The 19,003-nt window shown below is 37.1% G+C and overlaps 1 protein-coding gene across 1 annotated transcript in view; it reads right to left on the bottom strand.

Moving 5' to 3' along the window:
* Window positions 1-19,003, bottom strand: part of LOC103538133 (potassium voltage-gated channel subfamily KQT member 1) — a 471,128-nt gene that overhangs the window by 378,617 nt on the left and 73,508 nt on the right. Inside the window, exons 11-12 of the mRNA XM_030444254.1 lie at window positions 8,594-8,708; window positions 6,732-6,746 (exon numbers count right to left, since the gene is read on the bottom strand). Coding sequence (XP_030300114.1) covers window positions 6,732-6,746; window positions 8,594-8,708 — 130 coding nt within the window. The remainder of the gene's footprint in view (window positions 1-6,731; window positions 6,747-8,593; window positions 8,709-19,003) is intronic.

Raw genomic sequence — 19,003 nt, 5'->3', positions numbered from 1 at the left:
AACTACTCATATCTCATATCTGCCAGTACTATGATCAATTATTCCACGAGGGAAAAAAACCCAAACCAAACCAAACTGAATCCAAAAACAAAACCAAAACCACAGCAGTGTTCCTAAACTTGTTTTTAATGACAGAAGCTAGATGCTCAGAGTAAACATGAAGCACCTTCTTGGAACTGTAGCTGCATAGCTTACTAGCAATGGTGGGATTTTCCTCTCCAGTGAACAGCAGTGCTAAGTGTCCCACCCACCATCACCAGACCCCAGTTCTGGTGAAGTGGGGAGCAGACTTGATGCTTTTTTCTTTCAGGCAGCCTCCAGCGAGCACAAAGATGATCAGACAAGAGTAACTTCTTTGCTTCATTGAGCCTCAATCCTCACAGAACATTCTGTTTCTCACTGAAGATTAAATTGTGGTACTCCTTTTGTATCTGAATTCAATGATGACAGAGCCCAGAACTCGGTCATCCTCTCCCTCAGAGTCTTAGTTCCCCCTGTGAGAAGGAAGTGCCATGTTGCAGACCTTGACATTTTACCTTACCTCTGACTTATCTTTTCACCCTTTCTCAGAGTTCTTGTATAGTTTATGGCAACTGGATATTCCCTTTTTTTATTATTATTATTTAAAGCTGATATTCCCACTTCCTCTCATTGTGCAATAACCACATACTAATGCTGGGTTATTCTATTAATCATTTTGCAGATAAGATCTCCATTCATGCAATCTAAGGGCTAGTTTTCATACTATGAGCTTGAACAAAAAAAACCCAAACTTGTAGGTGAGAACAGTGAATATTTGGTTGTTTCCACTTTCAGATCTCTACACTTCTATTAGTCCATTTTAAGACCTCAAACTGAAACAATAAGCCATTTTCACAGCCCCATTATTCATAGGCTAATATATAGGAATGTAGCAGAAGTACATAAGTGCTTTCTAAACATTTGCATTGAATTGTTTTAGCCAGAATTGTATTCAACCCAAAGTTCCTTAACACCATTTGACTGTTGTGGACAGGGCCTCTGAAAGAAGAGCAACTGTTGGGCTCACTCTCAACCCATGAAAAGTAATTAAGACCCCACTTTCCCGTGGGGAACAGGTGTAGCTATCACTTCCCTGGCAGCCTGTTCCAGCTGAAGAGTTATTACTCCAGCTGTTCAGCGGATGGCAATTACCCCTGATGATGGTCATTGGATGTGGATCTCACCTTCTAAAGGTTTCCTCCCAAGAGAGCTGACGTGATGACTGCTGAACTGCAGCATTACACTGCTCTCTGCTCAGAAACCAGCTGACATTTACCTTTGTGTGACCTTCATGAGCTACAAAATGTGTACTCAAGCACAGTTGTTTAGCCATGCTGACATATAGAATTTCTAACTTTTGCTTTTCCTCGCAGCATAAAGAGCTTTGAACACCACAGCTTTTAACCACAGAACTCTGAAAAACAAAAACAGGATGTCTGCTTCTAAAGCTGGGGCTGTGTATATCTTTCCTGAGACTATCTGGGACCAGGTTGCTGCAAACTTTCAGTACAGCCCATTGGCTAAATTTTGTCTTTCCTGCTGGTTAACTCTGGTGTGTATGATAGAAAATATTTTCATGGCCAGAGGTTGTTGTCATCACAATCTGCATAATACAATGACCAGCTGCAGGCAAATAAAATTGAAGCTTAAAGTTATGTTCAGTGCTCTCCTTTACTCTTACAAAGCTCACAGTGCAGCCAGGAAGAATCCAGAAAGAGACAAACACCATTTGTGCAATTTCACATAGAAACGATGATAGAAAACAAGCAAATCACATATAGTAGATACTCTTCCTCCTCACAGAAGGTGCTCACTGCTCCTCAGTAAAGTACATGAGGCTTCTAAATGGGGCAGAACTTTTGCTCTTCCTTTCCAGAGTCTCTTTTCCCCTTTGGATGATCAACAGGCACTGGATTTATTGCATATGATGACTCCAGTCAGTGGCAGGGTGTGTAAGCTAATGCTCCCTGCCTCCTCAGGGTTATTGTGGTTATATATTGGGTTATATACACACATATATATATGTGTGTATAAAAACAAGGGCCAAGAGATGACTGATCTGTAAAAACAGGAGTACACCAGAGAAGATGAAAAGGAATCATCAAAGGAACGAACACAAGACCCAAGACCATCTGAAATAAGATGCCTCAGCAACTTCCACACCAACTCCACACCCTCCACATCATAATTCCCCCTTACAGGTTTCTCAGCCAAATTAACTCTCAATTGCCACAGATTGAAGCCTTCCAGCTTCATGCCCCTTAATCCCAGGTAACATAGAGGGCCTTCCCTAGTCCTGTAATCATCGCCCGTAAGCAGTTCTGCCTTTCCAAAACCCTAATTTTTGTTTCCATTTAGAGAGGACCACAGCAAGCTGTCCACTTGTGCCCTTCATTTCTGCTGCTGATGTTTGCTCTTCTACTTCAAGGATGGATTTTGATGCTGCAAGAGTATTTTAGTGCAGATCTCCATGACTTGTAGTTTAACATCTTGCTTGTTTATTAAGCCACACAACCATCCCCAGAGACAGTGACACTTAAAACAGGTAAAGAATGTCTCAGATATAATTTCTGGCTTGAATCAGCTATAATTGAGTAGCTGGCCCCAGATGTTCATGCTAGGAAGAAAGATCAAAAATCCAGCAAGGTTTGTCCCTGCTCTCATTCTGATGTGTATTTCTTCCCCTTTCTTCCTTTTGTCACTCAAATTCACACGCAATTTGAGAGGTTTTATTTGCATTTTTCTTGCTTATGGACACAGCTGAAGAACTAGAAAGCTTACAGCTTGTTTTACAGACCTCAGTACCTTTCTTTCTTCAAAAACCTTGTGATACACATAATAGGCTATATCAGACACATAAAGCCATCCTGCCAACAATGGACAAGGGACAAAACGTATCAAAAAAGGCAGAAATTACAGCCTATCCATCAGTGCCATTTAGAGTTATCTCCTACTTCTTTGATTACTTAAGAATCTGTTACAGAGATATAGGAGTTTACCATGAATTATTTTTACTAGCAAGCCTAATTCCGTAACAAGTCCTCTGTCCTTCTGTCAGAAATCTGTATATACAGTAGGAAATTAGGAGGAAAGCAGCACTTCCACACATAATATAGAAAGAAGTGCCATAGGTTATGTTGAATCAAACTAGATGCAGGATCCATCTCGAAATTGTTGGATTCTACATCTTCCATCAAAAAAACCCAAACCCCCAGATGAAACAAAGAAAGTGCTGAGGTTAACAAGAAACTGTAAAGTGATAAAATGAGCTTTCCATCTCCAGAACATCCTCAAGATTTAGACTTCACAAGATTCCCTAAAATATAAACTTAATTTACAAACTGTTACAAACTTATGTAGAAGACTAACTCTATGGACCAAGCAAACATGATTTATGAGTCAAATATAATCACTATTTTTTTTCTAGATTTCAAAGCACAGAAAACACATCATCTTGCAGTCTCTCTATGCACTGATGGAGTCATCTACTGACTGCTCAGCAGAGTATTTGAGAAATTTGGTGGGTAAGTGGGTAAAGCTTAGTCTAAGCATTTATTGTTAAAAACAGAATTACTCATCAATTAACATTTATTTCATTTATCAGATTTGATTAATCTCTAACACCATCACTTTTACTCAGCCTTGGATGTCTCAGAAGCAGCCAGAATATATATACAAAGTCCCACTCAGGTGAGAAACCACATGAGATTTCACCCCGAGAGCCTGGGCCACAGATGTTTCGCAAGAACTTCAGGCAACCACAGAATTCTATCTTGAATATGATGCTTTTTTTCCCTTGCACAGGAAGTTGCATTTTTCTACATTTTTGCCCAGATCACTGGTGACAAACATCATCCCAAGTATCTAAGTGATCCAAAGCAGCTACCTTTCTACAGGAAAGTATCCTGAACTCCATGGACTGCTCTGTTTTCACACAAGATGCATTCTTAACTAGTAGTATCACCAGTTTCCAGCCAGCCTGATAGGTTTTGCCAAACAACCACTTTAGTTACTGTAAGACTAATGCACACATGCAGAGTGATGCAACAGATGTTTGTCCAAGGTAGCACAGCCCAAGATAGAAACTCAATTCTCCCAAGGCAGTATCTGCCTCCTCACACAAGGAAGGCAGTCTTGAAGACAGTATCGACAAAGGCAGAGGTTACTGTTGTCAGAAAGCATCCTTCCTATCACCTGTCTAGCAGAGGGGATTTCAGAAGAATCTACAGTTCACAACAGAAAAAAAAATGAAAAGAAGGAAGGGGGGGAAAGAAAGGAAGGGGGGGAAAGAAAGGAAGAAAGAAAGGAAGAAAAGAAAAGGAAGGAAGGAAGGAAGGAAGGAAGGAAGGAAGGAAGGAAGGAAGGAAGGAAGGAAGGAAGGAAGGAAGGAAGGAAGGAAGGAAGGAAGGAAGGAAGGAAGGAAGGAAGGAAGGAAAGGAAGGAAGGAAGGAAGGAAGGAAGGAAAGGAAGGAGGAAGGAAGGAAGGAAGGAAGGAAGGAAGGAGGAAGGAAGAAGGAAGGGAAGGAAGGAAGGAAGGAAGGAAGGAAGGAAGGAAGGAAGGAAGGAAGGAAGGAAGGAAGGAAGGAAGAAGGAAGGAAGGAAGGAAGGAAGGAAGGAAGAGGAGGAAGGGAAGGAAGGAAGGAAGGAAGGAAGGAAGGAAGGAAGGAAGGAAGGAAGGAAGGAAGGAAGGGAAGGAAGGAAGGAGGAAGGAAGGAAGGAAGGAAGGGAAGGAAGGAAGGAAGGAAGAAGGAAAGGAAGAAAGGAAAGGAAAGGAAGGGAAGGAAGGAAGGAAGGAAGGGAAGGAAGGAAGGAAGGAAGGAAGGAAGGAAGAAGGAAGGAAGAAAGGAAGGAAAGGAAGGAAAGGAAGGAAAGGAAGAAAGGAAAGAAAGGAAGAAAGGAAGAAAGGAAAGAAAGGAAGAAGGAAAGGAAGAAAGGAAGAAAGGAAGAAAAGGAAGAAAGGAAGAAAGGAAGAAAGGAAGAAAGGAAGAAAGGAAGAAAGGAAGAAAGGAAGAAAGGAAGAAAGGAAGAAAGGAAGAAAGGAAGAAAGGAAGAAGGAAGAAAGGAAGAAAGGAAGAAAGGAAGAAAGGAAGAAAGGAAGAAAGGAAGAAGGAAGAAAGGAAGAAAGGAAGAAGGAAGAAAGGAGAAAGGAAGAAAGGAAGAAAGGAGAAAGGAAGAAAGGAAAGAAAAGGAAGAAAGGAAGAAAGGAAGAAAGGAGAAAGGAAAGAAGGAAGAAAGGAAGAAAGGAAGAAAGGAAGAAGGAAGAAAGGAAGAAAGGAAGAAAGAAAAGAAGAAAGGAAGAAAGGAAAGAAAGAAAGAAAGAAAAGAAAGAAAGAAGAAAGAAAGAAAGAAAGAAAGAAAGAAAGAAAGAAAGAAAGAAAGAAAGAAAGAAAGAAAGAAAGAAAGAAAGAAAGAAAGAAAGAAAGAAAGAAAGAAAGAAAGAAAGAAAGAAAGAAAGAAAGAAAGAAAGAAAGAAAGAAAGAAAGAAAGAAAAGAAAGAAAGAAAGAAAGAAAGAAAGAAAGAAGAAAAGAAAGAAAGAAAGAAAGAAAGAAAGAAAGAAAGAAAGAAGAAAAGAAAGAAAGAAAGAAAGAAGAAGAAAGAAAGAAAGAAAGAAAGAACAAGAAAGAAAGAAAGAAAAGAAAGAAAGAAAAAGAAAGAAAGAAGAAAGAAAGAAAGAAAGAAAGAAAAAGGAAAGAAAGAAAGGGGGGAAAAAGAGAAAAAGAAAAGGGGGGAAAAGAAAGAAAGGGGGGAAAAGAAAGAAAGAAGGGGGAAAAGAAAGAAGAAAGGGGGGAAAGAAAGAAGAAAAAGGGGGGGAAAAGAAAGAAAGAAAGAAAGAAAAGAAAGAAGAAAGAAAGGGGGGAAAAGAAAGAAAGAAAGGGGGGAAAAGGAAAGAAAGAAAGGGGGGAAGAGAAAGAAAGAAAGGGGGAAAGAGAAAGAAAGAAGGGGGGAAAAGGGAAAAAGGAAAACCAGCCAACCAAACAAAAACCCTAAACAAACCCAAACCACACCTCACAACACTGCAGTTGTAGACTTGACATTTCATGTTTAATAATCAACATAGCAGCTTCCAAAGTTTAAAAAATGACCAGTTACTGGCTCTGGAGTAAAGGCATACGCTGACATTGATTTTGTAACTCATAATGCTTGTTGAAGAAGGAAAACTTTGCCTTTTGGCCGCTTGACAATATCAAGCTTGACTTCATGGGGTTCTCCATGTGAAACTCTCATCATCCTAGCACACTGTCATTACTTAAGTGAAAACCATGTTTTCAATCACTTTACAAACTGAGATAGTTCATTGCCTATTTCTACACATTTGGCTGAATTCTACCTCCTGCAAGAATTTTTGTCATACATTGTGTCTCTTAGGACGAAGATTTTTCACAGGGGTTACCAAATGCAGGTTATTCCCAAATGGCACAAAACTACTTTCCATTAAGTAGCTCGCTCTAATAAGGGGGAGGAGGGAAGGGGGAAAAGGAGAACCCCAGAGCATGAACCAACATTTATGTGAACAAACTGAATAAATGTTTATCCTAATCAGGTAAACAACTAGACTAAAAATGGAACTTTAAACTGAAAAAATAAAAATACTCTCACAAATTACAAGGCACAATTTTTGAAGGGAATACATTACTGAGTGCAAAGAAAAAGCCAGGCTGTTTTGGAAAGCTGACACACCAAGGCAAGTATAGCACGTATGAATATTTACCTGCTTACACTTCTGCTAAAAGACAGGACAAATAATCACACTATGTAGCATAACAGGAATATCTTTTCTAAAAATCAAGATCCATAAATACTTCATGTTCTGTGCTTTTCCAGTGCAGTTCACAAATAATGAAATACTACATTTCTACTCAAGAATCAAGATAACTCATAAAGTAATGTAACCTACCAAGTAGGCTTACAAACATAAAAACGAGATAAATGTGAAAACTCTCATGCTTGTCTTTAGAAGCATAAAAATATGTGAAATGGTGGTTTTAGCTTTCATTTTATGTAGTATCTTTATAACATTTTTTTACTTCTATAACATTATTTATACATACACTAGATATAGTGGGTCTTAGAAATTTAATAATTCATTTAGCAACGGTTGCAAAATCATTGTTTAGATAGTCTCTTTATCTGTGACACCCACATTAAAAGGAATTAATGAACTGACAGTATATTAAACTCTGTAAGTATATTACTTCAAATAATTTCCATATTTTAATTTTTTTCATTTTTATATTTGATTATATTTCTTCCATCCCCTCTTACTTCCCCCACAAAAAAAATGTATAAATGCAGTTATAAATGCAGGTTCATTTGGCAAGGTGCACCCTATAAAATAACATAACATACCACCAATTTTCATACATTAAATATTAGAAACAAGATTAGAAATGTTTCTTTCCAAATGCAAAATTCTGTGCTTGCACTGTGATGATTTATTTTATTTTATTTTATTTTATTTTTTCTTAGAAAGGACCAATTGTAAAATACTAGCATCAGGTTATCTTGTATAAATGCACTGTGTAGTTGCTATCAGTTTAGTGGACACACCATCTATATGAGGTTACCTGGAGGAAAAATAACCATGTGTTGTGAAAGCAAGTTTAAAAAGCAATTATGCTATAGACTGAAAGCATGGTGATTCCAAATTCATCCTGAACACCGTTGCTGATATTTTTCCTTATCTGAAAGCAAGGAATTCCTTTCAATCTCAGATATTTACCAAAGAGTTTTTCCAATGACAATTCCATATTTTCCTCTTGCAGTCATGAACTCACATGAGTTTTTCCACCGCCATTATCATAGCATCCTAATGCTTCATTAGGACCTTCATGAGAATCCCCATCCCCAACACTTGAATTGTACATCAGAGGACAAAAGCATGGAGGTCACTCAAGATCCCATCAAACCACAATATGGAGATACTGAATGAAGATACTCTTATGCTCATTTCAAAAAATAGACATTTGCTAAACCTAATACAAGCAACATGAGATACCTTTCAACAACAGCAATGAACTAACTGATAATGAGGGCTTTCTCACCTGGTTAATCCACCTTCAATATCTCTTTAATAACTTACTTTTGTATTTTTAGAACTTCATTTCCTCACAAGTGTGCCTACTTTGTCGAGATACTACACAGAATGTAGCCTTTCTATTTTCAAGCTGTATCTAGAAATGACTATTTAATTAATTTTCCAATAAATTCATACATTATTCATACTAGGAATGCTTTTAGTAATACTTCAGAGCTCACATTGATTCAGAGTTTTACAAAGTATAAACCTACCTGTAAAACAACCTCAGGAACTGAGTCAACTGCCTTAAAAGTAAAACAAAGATGAGACTGCAAGCCACCTGCCGCAGAGCAAAGCTTCTCTTTCCAAGTACCTGACTACTACAGGTAGACTTAAGGGAAACTTGCATTTTGTAGAAAAGTTCACATACAGTTAAAGATCTAACTCAATCACTTCAAGTGCAGCAAGCCAAAGAATAATATGTTCATTTATTGACAAATCTCCCTTACCATTAGTGAGCATTTACATTATCAATTAAAAGTTGCTCAACTTACTGTGTCACATCAGATACAGGTGGCAGTGGTGACTCCTCTGGTAAAAGCTCCATGTCATCAGTGAAGCTGTTGGCTCGTGACATTTCTTGGGTATTCCCTTCTAAACGTCTTTTCACTGCACAGATAATTCAAAGAAATAATAATACATTAGGGAGACAATAAGCTCTTTTTCTTGCTTAAGGTACTGAGCAGTATATCAAAGAAATTATTCTAATACAAGACATGGCTTTCTGGTTTGTCAGAATCAGTGAAGTTGATGCTTAGAACACATGCCATACCAATATGTATAGACAACAATAGAGTTGCAGATATAAACAGTTCAAACACACAAGAACATCCTAGAAGAACTGTTTGTCTCCTTGAGGACTGTTTCTCTATAAGGAGAAATTCACCGAACTCACAATTTCAATAGTATGGGTGTGACCGTAGAAACAATTTGACCTTTAATTCCTCAATTAATACTATTTGATATCATAGAATCATAGAATTGGCTGGGTTGGAAGGGATCTCGGAGATCATCACGTCCAACCCTTGATCCACTACCACTGTAGTTACTAGACCATGGCATTGAGTCTCCAGGGACGGAGAATCCACTACTTCCCAGGGCAGCCCATTCCAATGTCTGATCACCCTCTCCGTAAAGAAATTCTTTCTCATGTCCAACCTAAACCTCCCCCGGCACAACTTAAGACCGTGCCCTCGTGTCTTGCTGAGAATGTGATATGAATGTGAATATGAATACTTCAACTTCTCTAAACCCCTTCTTTAATTTTTTAAGTATTCTATTTGGTGACTATATTCACCAGTGTTAAAAAATTCTCCCACAGGCCAGGGAAGAGTCTCAGGTCTTTGAATGCAGTCCTCTCAGTAGGGTAAGCATGATGGATAAAAAGATGCTCAGTTTACTTTCCAAGCATAAGAAAGCTGCAAATTTTATTACAGACTGGAATACAGATTGGAAAGACATACAATGGCAAATGAACAAAGGAGTTGACTCACAAACTGCAATAAAGCAGAGAAGTGGAGCTAGCCCTTTAGCTGATGGAAACTTACTGTGTTTTAAAAGCTGTAACCCCAGTACCATTTCCACGAAGTACAGGGCTGACTTTTTCACTATAAATGTGAACAATCCATGTGCCTAAAATAATTTTTTTCCATGACTACTAGTGATCCTAACAGGTTTTAAGGAAGCTATTTTAATTCTGATCATCCTGGAAAGCATGGCACATACAATTGTGAGCTGGCAGAGTGTAACTTAGCATAGGATGACACATACAGAAAGAAGAAAAAAAAGAAGAAAAAGAAGAAAAAAAAAATATGAATGCTGGGGGCAGGATGAAACCACTAAAATTAAGTGCCAAACAAAAGAAGTAAAAGCCTAAATACTGACACTTGCAGATGCTGTGATGAGTACAAATTAAAAACCAACCCACATGATAGAAAGAAGAAACTTTTCCTTGTAGAATACGAAATTGTTGAAATCTCAAGTTAATTTGACAGGACCACTTTGGCTGGACCACATTCAAGCTGAACACTAAAAAGCCTACAGCATCAAAGCTTACTATTGGAAGAATCATCGCACACCTGGCAAGGAGTGAAAACAAGGTCTGTGCAATATAATTAGAAAATGGATATAAGATTTCAATGTTGTTTTTTTTTTTAATTTACATCTGCTGCATTAAGATATCTAAAAGGCTGACTCCATGCTTCCCCTCTCACATTTTCCACGTGCTCAGGTCTGTAGAGAGAAAAATTTTTGCCGGTGTGGTTCCAGACTAGATTTGTTTCAAAAAGCTGATTCTGGCATACACAAGTATTAAGATAAATAATTTCATCCTAGAATTCTGCTCCTAAGCATCAAGTTCAAGCAGAAATAACACTTCTGAGGCTCATAATACTCGGGTGGTGACATTATAAGGTTCCTTCCTACTCTCAGAGCCACTTAAGAGACACTAAATTCAGTCAGTTCAGGTTCATGTTCTGAAGTACTAAACGACCACAACAGAATACCTGTTTTAGCTCTTTAACCTTAACAATAAAATCTATTAAATACTAAATCCTTTATTTTTTTTTCAGGACATTGCTTAGTTAGCATGATGGTGTTGGGTTGATGGTTGGAATTGATGCTCTGAAAGACCTTTTCCAACTTTAATGGTTCTATGATTAATTTTTCTCTAATATATTAACCTAATAATGTTTGGTGTTCCAAACATTCAAACATCTATGTCAACAGTAAACACAAGCATCATGTCCTCTCTTCTAAATATTTTCTGTCCTTCAGGTGACTGTCAGAGTTGTGAGGAGTTGCCTCCTAATTTGAAATGTTCTTCCTGGAACCAACAGTTTCTGAAGTTAAATGTCACTTTCCCTGAGTGAACTTCCAAAACTGACTTACACAGCAATGCTCAGTTGTAAATCAAAATTCCCAAAAATCACACACACACACACAAAATTGTTTTAAATAGCAAGAAGCCATGAGCTTCTGAGCAATGAAGTAATTCATAAGAATCATTCATGATAATGCTTTAATTCTGAGGAAATGCAGACTATTAAAAGGCATTCCACACATGGCAGTGATGCTTTCCAGAAATAAAACTCAAAGTTGTAAGGTCCAGCTGCTACACATGGTAAGTTTGTAATAGCTGCAGCTCAAGCCAGAACAACTATACCTTCACTCTATTTATTTTAATAAGTTTTCCTTTTCCAAACTGACTTTATGGGAACAAATGCCTAATTTTTGTTGTTGCAGAGGAGCAAGGAGGGAAGGCAAAGAAATGGAGCAGAAAGAGAAGCCATCCTTCCTTTTCATGTGCTGCTTCTCATGACATGAAGAATCTGTACATATTCTTTATAGCATGGGGAAAACAGTGAACTCCTAATTTGCACCTACAATAGGAAATCTGATTGCATGTGGTTCCCATTATCTTGGTCATCTTCAAACAGGTAATGCCTACAAATACCAGGACAAAATAACCAGGAAAATTTTGCACTTTTCTCAGATAAAGAAGGTGGAAAAAAAAAACAAAACAAAAACAAAAACAAAAAACAGATCTCATATTGCAAATAATTCCAATTTATGTTTTTTTGTTGGGAAAGGTTTTTTCGTATTCACCAGAAAACCCAAGCACAACTTTAGATATAATTTATACCATTTGCACATGGTCTGCTTTACAAAAGTCTGCTGAGAACTGTGGTGTCTCCTTATATTATTCATAAGGGCACCTGAAGTTGTTACTCCCAGGAATAAAAACACCAAAGAACTTTAATAAAAGGAGATACTTGCCAAATTAAACAAGGAAAACACAGACACATGGGTAGAAACAGACAGTAAATTTGGTACAGTTTAACATGAAACTGTTCCTGTCCCATTAATATTTATTTCTCAAATCATTAAGTAACAGACTGTGTGAAGATAATGCCATATACCTGGTAACAGGGGAGAGCACAAAGCAGATTGATAACATTAGCTCCTTCAGTAGCACTATCTTTTAATCACTTTCACCTATTTCAATTTTTCTCCTTCTTAGGACAAGGACTTCCTTTTAGTGCTGGAAAGTTTCCCCATATATAGAGTAACTCTTAAATGAAAGAGTATGGAAGAGAAAGCCAACCAGACAGTCTTTTGTGAAGTGTGTTTTTATCACTGTTCTACACTTAGAAAGAAGTTAGTTTGAACAGTGAGCTGACAGTAGAAACAGTAAATCCATAACTGGCTTATTGATTATGTACACAGTTAAAATGGAAACATAATCCTGATTTATTTTTTTTTTTATGAATTAGGTTTGATTTTGCACATCAAAATTTTTGACATCTAGACCACCTTAAGTTTTATTATAACTTTTGTTAACAAAAGCAAATGAAATATTAAAATAAGGAACCGAATTCATCTGTAAATTTTATTTTAAATAAATTTTTATTTAAAATAGGAGACTATTTACCAGCTTCTTTACACTGAGACCAACCAAACAATTTTTTAAAGGTGCTTCAACCCAGTTTTCCAGTATGACATATTCAGTAAGATTTAGCGTACTGAACTCTATATGCACTGTAAAAAATGTTCTCTATGCACTTCAATGACAGAATATTTCACTATTTGATTAAAATATTTCTAGTTTAAAAGACTGTATGTGCATTAAATGTACTATGGGACACATAGCACTAAATAAAAGGGAAAACCACTTAATTTTAGTCCATGCCCACTCTGTGGCACAGTTAAGCCAAAATACTCTGCTTTTGTTTTTCAGTCAATGGAGAAAGGGAAAAGCAATCACCTCTGAAGAATGCCTGTCAGTCCAGCCTCAGACAGTGATATTATAATCATATATCTTGATCCCATATGCAAGGAAGGAGGGATCAATCCATCCTAAGAGCTGACACTATGAGTTAACTGCTTACCAACTTCCAGACCAAAAGTTCTTAAGACACTCACTCTCTCACAACACCAGGCTCCACCACTTAGAGTAACAAATGTCTATGAAGTAAAAATATGATTTTTCAAATTTGGTTTGTGGAGCTGCACATTGACAGAAATTCCATGGGAAGACTATCCAGAGGTAGGAACCACCTGTTAGATCATAGCATTATTTCTTGACTTCTTTCTTGTGGCAGGTATTCATATCATCTCCCGGCCCCAAATGCAGTTCATTTTAAAGCTGTATAGAGAGGCAAAGTATTTTTGAGCCTATATTAAGACATTTCCAAATCCTTACTTTCCTCAGATAAAAGGAAACTGAATGGAAGGTGTCTATTAGTGCCACACTTGACCACCAGTCTGTTGTTAAAAACCAGTTCAATTTGCTATTATTATCACTTTCAACAGGCAAATGGCATTCAAGTTTATCTGAGTAGTCATGTTGGAATAATATGGTAGAAATGTACTATTAGTATAGATTGAATCACTTCTTTATGAGAATTCCATGAGAAGTTTTCTTCCTTATAACTGTGCAACTGAAGTGTATTCAGTACTAGCCTAAATTAACAGACTTATTTTTATTTTAGGTTTTTGTGAAAACGTTAAAAATCTGAGCATTTGAAGCTGGGATTTTAACTCCTTACTGCGTACTTATACATAGCCATCTACAAATTCCAAATACTCAGATTGTCCCATATAGAACTCTAAGAGCTAGAAGTGCCCAGTAGAGTTAAAAGAGCAAAGCCTCTTTACGTATCTAATTTTAGGCCCCTAAGTTCATTGGCAGTAGAGACATGGCTGATACTGCAATTGTTGTACATTCTCCTTGAATTTGATTTTGCTCCCAGAAGACCTGCAGAATCAGACCACAATGCATTAAACAGGAGTCTTCTCTTCTAACAGAACAGAAAAAAAAAAGAGCATGCATAAAAGTGAATTGAGGAATAAGAATAAATGTGTGTTTGCTGGAAACATATTGCTAACTATGAGCAAAAAGTGCCATACACCACTGCTGCTGTACTTAGTTACATGTTTGGCTGCAAGTGCTTTAGATAAACTCCAACATCTGGTTTCCTGTGTATCTGATTTGAAACAATCAGCACTCAAAATGCCCTAATGCTGACTTTATTTGTTCTACATTCTTTTGTTTAGATAAGCCTGCAGGCCAAATTACACACTGACTTACACCCCATGGAACCATAATCAGTCATTACGTGTCTAATGGGACAACACAGAGATGTAAACGAATACCAACACATAATTCAAAATCACAAAGGCATGCAGTACTGGAAAAAATGCAAAGAGAAAACATACTTTTGAATTTATATGAAGATGCTGTTACCTACCCAACTGCCTGAACATCCTCGTCAGACCTAGCAAAGGAGAAGGATGCAACATATTCAGAAAAAAAAAAAAAGCACTGAACATTTCATGAAGTATCACACTTAAGAAAAAGGACACTCAATAAAAAATCAACTTATTTTCCTTATATAAAACAGATTAGCTTAAATATTTAGCTGAATATTTTGTATGTAATAACTTGCAGGACGAGCAAGCTTCCATACCACTGAACTTGTGTAATGCTTGGCAAGAACTGACAAGTAGGTTTGTTGATAGACTCGGAAAAGTGGTCAGGAACCAACTGCACAAAGGGTTATAAGTACCTCCTTATACACAGATATGACTTGTCAGAAGATAATTGGAGATTAATGGAGCATATTAGAGAAGAATGCAGTGTTGGTGCCACTCACTATCTGTTCAGATAGAAAGATATGATTTGCATTGCACTCAGTTCAGTCCCTTTCAAGAACATTTAAGTTAAAGGACTTCCCTTGGCTGATTTCATCTGAGCAAACTCATTCTTGTTAAATGCCTATTGACTGTGCTGCAATAAAGAATTCATAATACACTAAAAACATAGAGCAAAGTGCAAAAGAAGAGCTAAAGTGCAAAAGAAGAGCTGCTAATTTAACTATTTTGACATTTATATTTCTGGATTTTTTATGCTCAGGGTTTTTTCTCAGAGGGATGTCCCACAATAGAAAGACAGAAGAAGCTGTTTTCAGTTCCTTGTCAGAGCAGCAAGAAAAAACTTTTACCAAAAAAATTATCAGCTAGGTTTTGGGGTTGTTTTAACTAAACAGTGCTAAATGCAGATAGCTGTGAGTGAACTGTAGTCATTTGACTACCATCATACTCCATACTAGTCAATAATATCAATATTCACTACATGGCAAGGTATGTGTGAATGCTTGTGATTACTGCCTGGGTGCTTCCCTTTGGCCTCCTTACCTTTTGTAGAAGAAAGGAAACAGCATTTCATGAGTACATTCTACTCTACCAGCCAAATACCTTTCCCAGGCATAAACACAGCATGCCCTTAGAGCCCCTGCTTGTTAAAACAGAAATTACTTCTAAGGACTTTTGCCTTCCATCTTACTGAGCCAAATAGACCAGAAAATCCCAAAGACTGGGAAGCTAGAGTAACAGAGAGACTATAAACTGAACTTGAAAGGGGGTTTTCATTCTCAAGCTATAGAAATGTCCCATCTTTTAAGAGCTGTTTTTTAAGCTCTATTTGTGTGTATTTCAGGTAACTAACCCTTCCCAGGTGTCTATGGGAATATAGAAATGAAGACTGATATATTTGTTTTAACATTTTTCTCCTGAGTGTCTTTCTGAAAAAAAGAAAAAAAAAAGTGCTTTTTTTCTTATGAAAGCTTTTTCTCTTAAACAAAAAAAGCAGGCTTCCAAAAAGAATCAAATATATGTGGTTAAAATCGACAGGAACAAGGGGTAAGGTCTGGCAAGGACTAGAAAACAGATTTTCCCAGTTAGCAGAGGAAAAACAGCATTCAAAGAGAAAAGAAACACACAGAGTGAATTGCACAGAAGCTACAGTTCAGCTATTAAGAAGTGCCATGTGACAGTATCAGAATTGTGATAGCAAGAAAAAAACAGTAAGTGACATCAATAGGAAAAAGGCACATTTGTCCAAAGAAAAACACCTACTCATCTATCTTTCCTAAAGATTTCCCAGCCCTTGAGGTGTCCTCCAAGTAAGGACAGCAGGCACTCCACGTATTCAGGTTATCTCCTAGCAAAAAGCTGTCTTGGGACATATTTAACACGTTTTTATTACCAACTTAGCTCCACGATCAAAAGGAAATCCCTATGTAGCCTTCCTCTCCTGTTTCTTTTTGCGGGTTTACTAGCTTAGCATTATGTAGTCTTCCATTAAACATTCCAATAACTGAGCAATTCTGCAGTCACAGCTTTCTGCAGAGAAGTTCCAGTTTTTCCACAGCAGTTTATATCTACCATGAACACTTGGTGGCTGAAAGAGCACGGAACAAGTTGGTGACATTCATTGTCAGCAGTGAGCTGACATCAATCCCAAATGCTGCCAGAACCAGTCCAGAAGGATTATAAACACCTTCGGGCAAGTATCTAACAGGACAAACTGTACTCAGTTCATGTCAAGAAACAAGTCGTCAGTATTATTCTACAGCAAAGAATTTTGACTTATTTCAACACGAGAAAGTATTTCTCTTAACTGAAGTCTCATTCTGTTCCTTTGCTTATCTGACACAATCCTTGTGCCCACAGATATTTTGAATTTGTTTTCAGAGTCAAGAGATACCATCTACAGCTTGTGAAAATGTTCAGAGATCAGCTCTCCATGACAAAATCTATCGCTGCATTTGACTTTTAAGACTAGTAATACTTTACTTTTAGTTCAATTATTTGGAAAAATAGTAAGAACTAGAGAAATAAGACAAAAACAGCTTTGAAAGTGATCCTTCACCATTGCTTTGCCTTTTTGTTTTTTTTTTTTTTTTTTGAAGAACAAGAAGAACTTGACCTTAACATGAAACAATTAATAGCCAGTGAAATGTAATTTGGCAGCTTGTTAGCTCTGCAAGGAAAGCTCTTAACACATACAAACTCTTAGAATTACACATAGGGAATGTATCATGTAATATAAATATATAGAGTTACTTTCCATTATGGGATTCAGAACTGTCATTATAGTAAAAATGTTTATTTTAAAAAGGAAGTGCAGTTTTAGTGTGGCTATTATGGAAAATAAACCAGTTTGAAAATGCTTTTATTTTTCATGACTGTTAATGGCCAATGCATACAAATTGCAATGACAGTGAAATTAGAAACATCTTCAGAATTGTTGTCAGTGTTTTGACTCACAAGGACACAAACACCAATTATTGTAATTACAGTGAAATATGCCACAATTATTTGCTGGTCTAATACAGTTCTTTGCATCACACAACTGAACCCTTGTCAAACAATTTCCTATTGACTAGTAATTAATCATGAATTCAAGGCATACAACTTTGTTATCAATCTGTTTTTGCTGTACTGACTGGAAAAATGCTGTAAATTAAAGTAAATCTTAATACTAGAGGAAATAATTAAAATAATTGTCCTAACATTCAAAGCAATTTCAGTAAGATAATCTGAAGCTACTGACTACAGTAAAACAAAGCCATTCCTACCTAAAGCTCCAGCTTCATCATCTGGTACATTCATGGTGAATGAAAACAGCATTTTATGGGAGTGTTCCTTTCTTATTTTAAATGTATTTGCTCTGAATATTTGCTTGCTAAACAGTGACTGTGAAGATATTTAGGGTAGGGCAGTAATTTGATTAAAAATCTTAATCACCACTACTAAAAAAAGGATTTGTACCTAATACGATAAAAATATTGAATAAATATCATTATCAAAATCATAAAGTTTGAACTGTAATGACTTAAAAGCACAAAATCCCTCATAAATTGTCACCCTAGAAGATCCACCCTGAATCACTTTAGCTTGATTTTCCTCACAGTAGATTTTACATGACTTTGCTGTTGCCTAAGTGCTAAGAAGGACTTCTGAGGAAAGCAGTATCTTCCTGTGTCTGTGTCCAGCAGATAGACAAGAACACACCTGACTTGAGTCTGCACTCAGAGTATGGCTACTTCCTGTTTGCTACAGGGAGGCTTGACTTTGAATACAAGTAAAGGCTTTTGTTCCAAAACCATTTCTATTGCATTCAAACACTAGGTTAGAATAGAACAAGTAATCCTGCCTCTACCTTTTCCTCAGGCAAACATCAGATATATAGGCTATATCAAGAAGATTTAAGACTTGAAGTGCTCATTCAGCCATGATTTGAAATAACCATTTTGCTTTATCCATTAAATGTAGATGATTCACTATATATTTTTGGTAAATGTAAGTGGAGTGATAGCAGGATCCCACCCATGGTCATTCATATGCAAACATAGTCGGAGTGCATATTTGCACTTTGAATAACTGCTAAAAAAAGAGGTGGATTTTTCCAGTATCCAATAAAAACAAATCAGGATGAAGAACTGTATTACACACTGCCTGGTCTCCAACAGAGATGAAGAGCAGATGTAGAAGGACAGGACATACATACAGTGAGTGCTACCTTCACAGAGAACTTCCTGTGGTCTTGTCTCAGTTTAGTGGTCAGAGCAAACCAAAAACCAGAGGACAGCATTGCTCTGTGTTACCATCCCTCCCCAGGGAAAATAAAGTGGAAATAAGGAAAAGAGGTTAAAAAAAAGAGGTTATAAGTTAAAACTAGAACAGCTTTACTGGAACAGGGAAGGGATCCTTCAGGGTTGCGCCCTGGATCCCTCAGGGTTCTAAGTTCCCTCCCTCTAGGTCCTCATAGTGATCCCATAAAATTAGCCTGCCCCCCCCCTCAAACCATCATAGATCTGCAGCTCTGGTACTTTCCAAATCTGAAGTGCTATCCAAGAATTATTGTGGGGTTTTCTTATTTAGTAAATGTATAGATACTGAGCTGACAATACATTAAAATTTATTAATGCTGATTTTACTACAGATCTGAACATGCACTCACCCAGTGAATGGAAAATTAATGAAGTGATAATATTAATAGCCTCAAATATTGCTGCTAACATTGCTATATAGAAAAATGCAACACTAGTGATGCACCA

The sequence above is a fragment of the Calypte anna genome, chromosome 1, assembly GCF_003957555.1.
Source record: "Calypte anna isolate BGI_N300 chromosome 1, bCalAnn1_v1.p, whole genome shotgun sequence".
Classification (NCBI taxonomy): domain Eukaryota; kingdom Metazoa; phylum Chordata; class Aves; order Apodiformes; family Trochilidae; genus Calypte; species Calypte anna.
The sequence above is the reverse complement of the archived record's forward strand: the minus strand, read 5'-3'. Positions and strand labels throughout refer to the sequence as shown.